This window comes from Elephantulus edwardii, unplaced genomic scaffold (genome assembly GCF_000299155.1).
Source record: "Elephantulus edwardii isolate Elephantulus edwardi_28Jun2011 unplaced genomic scaffold, EleEdw1.0 scaffold00269, whole genome shotgun sequence".
NCBI lineage: Eukaryota > Metazoa > Chordata > Mammalia > Macroscelidea > Macroscelididae > Elephantulus > Elephantulus edwardii.
Genome location: NW_006400019.1, coordinates 3,143,948 through 3,155,947, shown reverse-complemented (window position 1 = coordinate 3,155,947; position 12,000 = coordinate 3,143,948). Strand labels below are relative to the sequence as shown.

Genomic DNA, 12,000 nt, shown 5'->3' with positions numbered 1-12,000 from the left:
GCTTGCTATTTATTTATTGTCCTTAAGTGATTTTTTCCTCTTACATCCTCCCCTTCCAACCCCAGTAACCATCAAAGAATTCTCGTCTTGGGGTTTGATTTCCATCCCCTTCTTTCTTTCTTTCTTCTGCGTTTAAACATTTCCCTTGATATTTTTTGACTCATGTCAAGATTTAAGTCTATAAAACATTTGATACTAATAAGGTATTAATCTCTAAAATACATAGAATACTCCAATACCTCAACAAGAAAAAGACAAATTCATATACAAAATGGGAAGGAGACATAAACAGACACTTCACCAGGCATTCACATGACCAACAAAACCTCCACAAACCATGAAGAAATGCTCAACCATTAGCTATTGTAGTTGTTAAGTACTGTTGACCACAACCCACAGTGACCCTATGAACAAGAGATTTGAATCTTGCCCTCTCCTGCACCATCTTCTCCATGTCTGACATACTTGAAGCCCACTGTTAGTCACTGTCAATCCATCTTGTTGAGGGTATTCTTTTTTTCCTCTGATCATCCACCTTTCCCAGCTTGATGTTTTTTCCCAAGGATTGGCCCTCCTGACAACATGCCCAGAGTAGGTGAGATAAAATTCTACCATCCTTGCCTCTAAGGAACATACCAGTTTCACTTCCTACAACTTGTTTGTTCTTTTAGCAGTACATGGGATATTTGGTACATCACCTATTTTTAAAAAAACCAAACCAACCACCTCAAACTCATTTCCAGTTAGCTGGAACCAACTTAAACCACCTGTCTCTGCGTTACTTTACTACTAGGCCATCAGAGTTCCCTCATGCTGTTCTTCTAAAGTGAAGGGAGTCTCTTGCTGAGCACAGAGCTCAAGTTAGGCAGAGGTGGAAGCCACAGTAGGAGTGGCATTCTGACTGCCCAGTCATAACTTGAGACCCAGAAATGGTAATTTTGCTTCCATGCCTCTCATCACCGTTTCCCAGAATTCAGTTTGCTCAGGGATGTGATTAGTGTTTCAGTAACAGGTACAGTTAGACTAACTGATCAGTGGCTCTAGTCAGGCATGTAGTGGGTTGATTAGAAGTTTTAGTAAGAAGTGAGATTAGTGACTATAAGTTAGAGTTAGTACAGCCTGATTTCCATCCCTATCCGGCCTAAAAGGAAGTAGTTAGAACTGAAAAATCATCACTGTTTCCCTGCTTAGTAGATTTTTCCAATGCAATACATCCCCTGATCTCCTGACTAATGGTACACCAACGGTGCTAAATGCAAAATCAAGTAAGATTAATGGCAGTTTCAATCTTTTCTCTACCATGTTTCCTATCAGTATAGTGGTGAGGATTTTTGTCTTCTTGACGTTGCAATGTAACCTATATTGAAGACTGTAGCCTTGAGCTTCTGCAATAAGTGTTTTAAGTCCTCCTCACTTTCAGCAAGCAAGGTTATGTCATCTGCATAATGCAGACTGTTCATGAGTTGATGCCACATTCTTCTTCATAAAGTCCAGCTTTGTGAATTATTTTCTCAGCATACAGACTGGAGAGGAGAAAGGATATACTTCTGATGTGCATGGTTCTTGATTTTAAAACATGTGTTCCCTTGCTCCATTCATACTACAGCTCCATTCATACCATGGTCTAGGTACTGCATGAACACAATTAAGTGTTCTGAAATTCCCATTCTTCTCAATGTTAGCCATAGTATGTTATGATTCACAAAGTCAATATGATTATAAAGCTCAAATTCTAAAATATGAGAATTGAAAATAAAATCATGAAAGCAAAGCTAAATCAAGGAACTTAGGTATCGGTCAGACTAACATCTCAATTGCTTGTTTATATACCTTCCTTCTAAAGATTTTATGTTGTTTCTATAAACCTAAGTTCTTGGACATGCTAGTTATCAGTACAAGTAAATAAATTTTACAAATATGTGAAAAAGTCCAACTTTAGAAACACTAACAATGAAAAAAGGTGTCATGCCACAGTTTGAACTCCATTGCTTTAATGTTATGAAACACAAGTACAAAACATTGTACAAGTTTTTATTACATGAAGAATAATGCATTTGAGTTTTTACCAGAATCTGTATCAACTAGTACTAGTCACTATATTAATAAATTTCTATAAGAATTTTTAAAATTAATTCTAGACAAATGAATTTTAAAAGCTTACAACTTTTTCCCACTGCAGATTGAGTTTTAGTATTTCTGTTAAATTTCTTTGAAGAACTGTTAATAAATATAAAACTGAGTTAGTCAAGAGTGCTGAACAGGTTATCTTAGTACATTCACACTGAAGTCTCTTATGTTGGTGTCACAAAGATATCGTGCATTTATTTGGGATAAGAAACATGGTCTCACAGCTCTCTTCCTATGTGGAAAGTAATGAGACAAGCCAAGGACGACAGAATCAAAAATACTCCACATGGGCTGAAGAAAACTCAGACTCCAAATGTGCACATACTCCTCCCTGTAACCTAGTTTAAGCACATCAAGTCAGAGTAACAATAGCCAATAATGAAAAGTAAACTGGGCTAGCATCCAGCATTGTTTGGGGTCACTGAAACTCAGGTCTTTCTATGACAGACAAAATGTGATGAACTAAACATTTATTTTACTGGGAAATGTGAAAAAAATTAAAGTAGTACTAATTTAGTAAAATATTGAAAATTATTTTTGTTTTTATAAATAGGCAAAATGGTATATATCTTTTTAAAAAAGTTTTAATCCTCATTCTTGCTGCTAAAAAAAAATCATTCAATGTTATGCCAATCTTTAAGGATAAATTTAGAGGTACTTAAGATAACATGTGTTTGGAAAACAGAACTATATTTTCTAATTGCCAGTATTATGCTTTGTTCTTGGTACAATCATCTTTGTTTCTTCTTTTTACATCCCAATTATAAACCCTGGCCATATCTGCAAGAATTGTTAAAGAAAATGGAAATGCAATTCTGAAGGCACAAAAATTATCCACACAAATACCAATATCAACTTGTGTTGTAAGTCATCTTGCTATACGATTGACTGCTAAGAAAACACTGTAATGAAATTCCATTAAAATGAAACCATTAATTGTTTAGCATATCTAATAAAATATGGCATATTTAAGAAATATGTGATAGGCATTGCTGAGTTTTAAAAATAGTACCTCATCTTAAAATTTCAAAGAGCATTTCATACTTAAATCATTCAATAATGTGATATTTAAATTAGTACAATTATTAATAATGTTCTTTCTTACTCTCCTATTACCTTCACAAGACCTTCATGCAATTTATGAAATCCTACTTTTTCAGATGAGGCAATGGACATCTGAATAAAGTGGGTGAAGTCCTTCCCTCAGAGTCTTAGTACAATCGTTCTTAGCAGTAAGATTCCCATGCCACATCTTCCTAGCTTTTCCATGCTTGCAGGGCACATCTTGGTGATTACCTTTCACATCGCTCTGATAGCTATCTAGTCTCTAGACTCACTCCTTTTCATAAACATTGCCCTTGCCTTGGCCCTAAGTCATCTCACAGATGTCATCCCTCATACAAGTACTTAGTACCCATCATGTGCTATATGAAGTAGAGAATGATTAACTCCCGCAAATGACGGCAAATGTGTTTTTAAGCACAGTTGTCAATTTAAAAAGTGTACAGCAACGTGTTAATAAAAAAGAAAAAAACAACACCTCAGCTCGGCTCATGCTATGGAGTTGGAACTGACTCCTAGCTGACCCTCCAGCAAGCTTTTAGAGGCTGTGAACCGCACAGGAGGAGACTGTTCATCTTTCTCCTTCAGAGATGCTCATGGATTTGAACGAGTAACCTTTAGGTTACCAAGGCAACTCCCTACAGAGCTCCCTAGGCCACCAGAGTAGTAACTAATAATTAATTGGTGTTACTGACACACAGAGCACACTGGGTCAGAACAGGAAGGGTTAACTAGCGTGAGATGAGAATGGCTGAGGACACTTTGTAAAGCAGCTATGTGTTTATCTAACTTGTGACAAGGAATCACATAGTAATTTTTACCAGAGATAGTGCTATAGAGAATATGAAGGACAGACGGGAGGAAGAGAAGCTGAAAAAGTTATCAGGCTGAAGTTGTCAACTGAAGCTATGACAATGGCACAGAGGGCTTGACTGGAAAAACAATTAGGAGAAAAATGTGACCAAAATCCCCCAGGTGATTGAATCTCAGTGGTAAGGAAGACAGAAGAGTGAAGAATGACTTTCGCCTATTTGTATTGGGTGACTTCAGCAGGAAGCCCAAAGGAGAGTGAGTTAGAGAAAGCGAGTTAGAGAAAAGGCAAGAGCTCAGTCATCTAGACAACCTATCTGCATGTCTCTTTGCTAGTCTAAATCCTGCACTGCCTTTAAAAGCTGCTCAAGTTTTATCTTCTCAGCAAAGTCTTCTTGAGCTAACTAGCTCATATTTATCTTTCCCTACCTTTAGATTAAGGAGCCCTTGTGGCACAGTGGTTAAGTGCTTGGCTGCTAACCAAAAAGTGGTTGGGTTCAAACACATCAATAATCCCACGGAAAGCTCGCGTAGTCTGCTTCCGAAAGGGTTACAGCTTCTACTCTGTCCTACAGTGAGTCAGAAGCAATTCATCAGCACAATAACAAATTCAAACTGCTTTGGTGTTGCATACATTAGCTTACGTATATTGTGCTATAAAATGAACAGTTTTACTTACCTAGTTCTTACAGAAAACAACTCATTCCCTCTCTTTTTCATATTGATTATCTTACCAATCCTATGCCCCTTAGGACTTAGCACAAGTACATGAACACAGGAGACATCTAATGGGTGTTTGTGGAACAAATTACTTAATAAGCTAAAAAAAAAGTCTCAGAAAAGTATTATTTCGAAGAAATGTACTCTGGGTCTAACTTGACATTGTTATTCCCATACCATCACATTTCAATTAATCATGTACAATAAATAAAAGTATTACTTCCAAATATTTATAACTTCTATATTTTGTAATCTCATGCTAGCATAAAAAATAAGGACACTTTTTCATTAAAGCAAGACAAGAGTATTTTTTTTAAAAAAGCTTTTTCCTTTTTAACCTCCCCTGCCCCCTTTTTTTAAAAAAAAAAGGATACTGACTTCTGTGGTAGTAAATTGATCTCGTAGAAAGTCCAAGTCTTCCTCAAGAGAATCAAGATTTTTTGTGGCAGTTGATAAGTTCTTTTCCAACAGTGCCTGAGCTTCATCAATATCATATTCAAGCATAACATTAGCCTGAAGAGAAAAATTAACAATTTTAAACATTTACAGGTTAGAGCAGAGGCTGAGTAGTTCTAACACACTGTGTGGCCCACAAAGTTGAAGATAATTACGGTCCAACCCTTTATAGGAAGTGTTTGCCAACCCCCGAGTTAAAAAAAAAAGTATCTACACATACTATGTCATTTAATTTTCAATATAATCCTGGTGAGGCAAACGGTTTTTATAATTAAGAAAACGGAGACTCAGAAGAGTTGGCTCAAATAGCTAGTAAATAACTGGTAGGATGAGGATAAGAATAAACACGAGCTGAGCTCCAGCTCAGTAAATGGGTTTCTCTGCTAACACAAAGGTTGTGCTCCTATGGTGGTTCAAGCCCACCAGCTGCTGTGTGGGAGAAAGATGAACAATGTCGCCTCAAGCAATTTACAACCTCAGAAAACCTTCTGGAAAATCAGCTATAAATGGGTTCCCACTTGATGGCTACGAGTTTGTGGGTTCTTTTAGTATCTCCTAGCTGCTCAAAATCTAGCAGTTATCTTTCTTAATTTCTCTTTCCCATAAGCACAAGAGAACAACAAGGTAGCTGTTGTCACGAAGCACCACCACACCCCCAAGCACTGCTGTACGCTCCTCTCTGAGGGTGCAGACATCCAGCAACAGACATGAATGATAATGTTTCAGTTAAAGTACTACCTCAGACCAGCATCCATCCTCAGCTCACAGCAAAGCAACTACAGAAACAGGCCAAGAAGGTGGAGAAGTCCAAGGCCAAGCAAGTCAAAGTGAAGAAGGCTCTTGTGGAGTGAGCATGCGTGTATACTGAGAAAGCCATCCACAAGAACACGGTGATGAACTCCCTGTACATGGCCTCCTGCATGGCCACTGTGGCCTTCAATGTCCAGACTGTGACTATGAAGTGGGGGGTGACTAAAAATATGGCCCAAGTCACCAAGGTCCTGGACAAGGCCTGAGTGCCATGGATTTACAGAAAGTTTCTGCAGTCATGGACAAGTTTGAACAGCAGGTCCAGAACCTGGATGCACACACCTCAGTGGTGGATGAGTCCATGAGCTCTGCCACCAGACTGACCAGACCACAGGAGCAGGTGGAAAGCCTCATCATGCAAAGTGCAGAGAACAGCCTAGAAGTCCTCAACGAGCCAAGCCAGCTTCCCGAGGGGGCCTCTGCTGTGGGCAAGAGCCCTGTGAGTGGCCACGAGAACCAGCTGTCACGGAGGCTGGCAGCCTTGAGGAATTAGCAGAGGCCAACTGTGGCTGGCCTCCTACCCCTGACCACTCCACGACCCTAGACACCCCAGTGGAGGAGGCTGCTTCTTTTATCTTCCTTTCTGCTTCATTGCCTCCTCTCAGCTCCTCCTGCCCAGTACGGAGGCTCCAGACTGTCCTCTGGGGTCGGTGGGGGGGCTCTGTGCTGGAGTGAGTGCACAAGCTTGTGTAGGTGACTGCTGTCACTCAGACTGACCCCTTCAAGGCGATGTTGTCAACTGTCAAGTGTGGCATGTCGTTATGGGTCAGCCCCTTCCCTGGGCCATTCTGCACACCACAGGCCTCGTCTGAGTAGCCAGCTCCCTCAGTGGGAAGGACAGATGGCCCTCGGCAGGTTGAGCATCACCCAGTGCCACCAAACATCCTCCTGGCCACCTTTACAGTTGGAATTCTCCCTGCCACCTCCTCAGGAGGCGGGTGATGGATCAGACAAAGCCCCTGACTGACCATAGGGCAGAGCTGCCTGGACGGCCAACCAGGTACACACACAGCCTCATCCACTGTGTCTCCTCAGGCCAGCCCCTCGGTGAGGCCCTCACGGCTGCCTCCCGTTGTCCCCAGGTAGAGAGTGCCTACTCCCTGCCCATCCTGAGCGTGCATACTAACATGTGTGCAAGGCCCAGCCCCACGCCCTGTTCCTGTCACTGTAGCGATGGGCCTCCTGCCTTCTTGTGTGTGTGTGCAAGCATGTGTACAAGCCACAGCCCGCACCCTGTTCCCCTCACTGTAGGAGATGGGCCTCCTGGCTTGTGTGTGTGTGCGCGCGCGTGCGTGTGTAAACAGTTGGGCCTCATTCAAGTTACTCCTCTAGGGGCCTTGACACATGGCCTCGGCCTCACCCAGTGGGGTCTGAGCCTAGGCTGCTGTTTGGTTTTTTCCATTTTCTGATGTTCACATCATTTTCTTGAAGCTGCCAAGATTTCTCTTTGTATTTTTGCCAAAAGAGAAAAGCAAGTGGTGGTGGTGGTGGTGGCGGCGGCGGCGGCAGTGGTTTTAGTGGTGGTGGGTGTCTGATGTCTCACTGTCTAACAGGATGTTGGGACCACCTATACAGTTGAGCAACGTGTCCATCTGTCCTGCATGCCTCGTGCAGCACTCTGTTGGGGTCTTCTTTGCATAGGTCACCTGGAAGTTCTGTAGGTATTGGGGGGCGTGGGGAACAGGCTGGGTTCATAAGATTGGCTGTCCTCCCTGTTTTCATCAAAGGGGAGTGGGCTTGTGAGCCCCTTTCAAGTCTCTGACACGAATGCTGAGGGAATCAGAATCTCTGCTGTTTTACAACTTATTTTTAACTTCACTTTGAAATCAGTTTAAACTTACATATAAGTTGTAAAATTTTTAAAAAAGGAACAATAAGTAAAAGTACAGTTGGGGCCTTACTTTATACCTCAATAAGCATGAATACAAAATGGATCAGACCATAGAAAAATTATTTTGTAATCTTGGAGTAAGAGTAGCTTTCCTAGGACATTAAATCAAGAAGATAAATGAGAAAGTAAAAAAGGAAACAAAACAATGGGGGGGGGGTGGAAATCTTTGTAACCCAGATCACAGGCAACTGACTAATCTCCCCTATTATAGAGAGCCCTACAATTTTTAAGAAAAAGTTGAGTGGTCTATCATCCAACACAAAAGCAAGCTAATAACATACACAAAACCAAATTTAAAATGGATTAAGGACCTAAATGTGAAAACTAAAACCATAAAATTCTTAGAAGGAAATACAGGGGCAAGGCAATGAAGTCTAGACTTTAAAATAGATTATCTAATATAATAACAAAAGTACAAATAACAGGTGCTGTTTGTGTGCTTGTTCGGTGTGGACCTGGTACCTCTTATGTGAAGTAGCAGCTGAGAGGTGAAGAGACTCTGGCACTTGCCACGGCTGACAAGAAACCCAAGCAAGGAGTCAAGACTGAGAACAATGATCAAATTCATGTGGAAGTGGTGGGACAGGATAGTTCTGTGGTGCAGTTCAAAATTAAGAGGCGTGCACACCACTTAGTAAACTAATGAAAGCTTATTGTGAATGACAGGGTTTGTCAATGAGGCAGATTAGAGGCAGATTAGATTCCGATTAGATGGACAGCCAACCAATGAATCAGATACACCTGCACAGATATGGAAGATGAAGATACAACTGACGTGTTCCAGCAGCAGACAGGAGGTTTCTTCTAAAAATAAAAACAGAGGAGCCTGCTGTTTTACTCCAGAACTCTTTTCCTACACATCAAGGATACATTCTCAATTAGAAAACCACAATTGGGTTCCAGCACCTCCTGATTCTACAGTATAGTTTTTTTTCTCTCTTCTTTCATTTCCCCCTCACTATTCTTTGATTATACATAAAGTAACTGGTGCATGTGGACATGCCTATTGCGGGTTTATTTGTTGTTCGTTTTTTTATAAACTAACTGGCCAATGGTATGTTTTGATCAATATCTAGTGGAGATGGGATGGGGGAAAATCCTGGTTCTATGAAAATCCCCCCTTTCTCCCTAAGTGGCATGCTCATTCAGCTCTTAGCTTTGTATTCCAGTAAATGATTTTGTTCTCACTGTTTAACAAAAAACAAAATTAAAAAAAATTCTTACATACCTTGTTTGATTGGAGAATTTTAATGTTTTTCATTTATCATTGAAAAACCAAGGACAATTTTATAACTTCTGTACATAGCTGTTATATGTAGGACAATCTGTCCTTAAGTAAGGGTAAAATACTCTAAGAGAAATGAATCCTAGATAGTTTGCCCTTCAAGCCAAGTGCCTTGTTGTTTAAACAAACTTCTTGGCTTTTTTTTTTAAAGTACAAACAAAAAAACACAAAACAGGACTCATAAAAAGAAAATATTTTGGTCAACAAAAGACTACAAAAAAGTCAAAAGAAAAGGGCCCAACTGGGAGACTATCTTTAAAACCATGTATCTAGTGAGAATCTAATAACTTACCTTAATTATAAAAAAATGCCAAACAACCCAATCAAAAACCGACAAAATGCTTGAATAGCTACTTCAACAAAGAAAATATTGGAAAGGTCAACAAGGACATAAAATGATGCTCAACCTCATTAGTTACCAGAGAGATGCAAATCAAAACCACAATTGAACCAGGCTCCTTGGGAGAAAAACAGGCAACTTCCTCCAGTTACAACAGACAGCCTCAGAGATCCATAAATTAAGGGGGTGGGAAAGGTTTAAGGTGGCTTCTTTCAGTAAGAACTAACCCATCAGCAGTGAGTTTAAAGAAAGTTAAGATTTTTTTTTTAAACGATTTTTTTTAAAAAAGAGAAAACTATAAATGTTGGTGAGTATGTGGAGAAATGTAACCCTTATCCATTATCAGTTAGAATACAAAATGGTATACAGCCCTTGTGGAAAACTGTGTAGTGGTTTCTCAAAAAATTAAAAACATCCTAAGGGTTCCTCCTGGGGTCTCAAGTCCATAAAGACAATACCTTACTTTGGTGTAGAAATTACTGAAGTCTTAAAAGCCTGTGAATATTCATTTAAGGTTCCAACTATTGGTCTCTCTCCCTGTCTGGAGCAGAGAGGGAAGAAAACGAAAGATGAAAGAAAACAATTAGTCCAAAGACTAATGGAACACACAAACTTCAACCTCCATTATACTGAGGCCAGAAGAATTAGGATGGTGCTTGGCTACTGTTGCTGACTACTCTGAAAAAAGATTAGAGTAGAAAGTCCTGGATAGAGTAGGAGAAAAATGTGGAACAAAACTCAAAATAATAAAAATGACCAAATATATTGGTCTGACAGAGATCAGTAGAACCCTCTAAGTCTTTTCATCATCCTTCAAGCCTGGAACTGACACTGGGGCTCAATTTTCTGTCAAAAAGTATACACCCACAAGAGTGAACATCACAACAAGGGAAGTACTCACTCTTTGGAACAATCAACCATATGAGATTAAAAAGGACAGCATTCCCCAGGGATCTCAGAAAGAAAGAAGAATAAGAAATACAGGCAAATGGAAATGAGTAGTAGCCAAGCACCATCTAATTCTTCTGGCCTCAGTATAATGGAGAAGTTGAAGTTTGTGAGTTCCTATTCAAAAGAAAGGTGATCTGACAGAGTGCGGAATTTATCGAACAATATCATTAATAGCACATGCAAGCAAGATTCTGCTGAAGATTATACAAAAATGATTGGAACAGCACATCAACAGAGAACGGCCAGAAGTGCAGAATGGGTTCAGAAGAAGTCATGGTACTACAGATATTATAGCTAATGTTAGATGGAATCTTACCTGAAAGCGGGGAGTACCAGAAGAGTGTCTGTGTTTCATTGACTATGCTAAGGCTTTTGACTGTGTGGACCACAACAAACTATGGCTAACTCTGAGAAAAATGGGAATCCCAGAACACAATTTGAGTATCTTTTAAAAACATTACACTGAATGAAATAAGTCAATAAGTCAATCACAAAAGAGCAAATATTGCACTATTTATATATATATACCTCGAGTTGCTATAATCAAGGATGCTATAGGCAGAGTAATAAATGACCCAGGAAGTATTAAAAGAAGATGAAAAGAATATACTGAGTCACTGTATTGAAAGGAATTGTCAGACACAGAAGAATTTAATGGAACAACATATGAGCAAGAGCCTATGGTGATGAAGGAAGAAGTTCAAGCTGCTTTGAAGGAAACAGCAAAAAATAAGGCCACAGGAATAGATAGTATACGAGTTGACATGTTTCAGCTAACAGATGCTGCCCTAGACAAGCTCACCAGGTTGTGCCAAGAAATCTGGAGAACAACCACTTGGCCAACTGACTGGAAGAGATCTATATTTGTTCCCATCCCAAAAAAGGGTGACCCAACAGAGTGCAGAAACTATAGAACAATATCACTGATTTCACATGCAAGCCATATTCTACTGAAGATTATCCAAAAACGATCGGCACAGCTCATTAGCAGAGAACTTCCAGAAGTCCAGGCTGGGTTTAGAAGGGGTCGTGGTACTAGGGATATTATAGCTAATGTTAGCTGGATCTTAGCTGAAATCAGGGAATACCAGAGGAATGTCTATCTGTATTTCATTGACTATGCAAAGGCGTTTAACTGTGTGGACCATAACAAACTGTGGCTGACTCTGAGAAGAATGGGAATCCCAGAACACTTGATCGTGCTAATGCGAAACCTATACTTAGACCTAAGAGACAGTTGTCAGAACAGAGCAAGGAAACACTGCAAGGTTCAAAATTGGGAAGGGCGTACGCCAGGGATGCATCCTGTCTCCATACCTTTTCAACTTGTATGCAGGACAGATCATCTGGGAGGCTGGGCTCTATGAAGAGAAATGTGGCATCAGGATTGGTGGAAGGTCTATCAACAATCTGCGTTATGCAGATGACACAACCTTGCTTGCTGAAACTGAGGAGGACCTGAAGGGCTTGCTGCAGAGGGTCAAGGACTGCAGCCTTCAATATGGATTGAGGCTCAATGTCAAGAAGACAAAGATTCTCACCACTGGA

At 40.2% G+C, this 12,000-nt stretch overlaps 2 protein-coding genes and 1 pseudogene across 2 annotated transcripts in view; 2 read left to right on the top strand and 1 right to left on the bottom strand.

The window, feature by feature from the left end:
* Positions 1-2,601: 2,601 nt before the first annotated feature.
* The window catches only part of VBP1 (von Hippel-Lindau binding protein 1), a 41,899-nt gene continuing 32,500 nt past the window's right edge, over positions 2,602-12,000 (bottom strand). The window contains exons 5-6 of the mRNA XM_006899955.1: positions 5,094-5,232; positions 2,602-2,907 (exon numbers count right to left, since the gene is read on the bottom strand). Of these exons, the coding sequence (XP_006900017.1) occupies positions 2,837-2,907; positions 5,094-5,232 (210 nt within the window). The 3' untranslated portion in view covers positions 2,602-2,836. The remainder of the gene's footprint in view (positions 2,908-5,093; positions 5,233-12,000) is intronic.
* On the top strand, positions 5,883-6,478 carry LOC102871326 (annotated as a pseudogene).
* LOC102870919 (small ubiquitin-related modifier 2-A-like) lies at positions 6,927-8,684 on the top strand. Its single transcript, XM_006899961.1, is given in 4 exon segments — positions 6,927-7,067; positions 8,355-8,498; positions 8,501-8,543; positions 8,626-8,684. Coding segments are annotated over 4 exon segments (387 nt in total).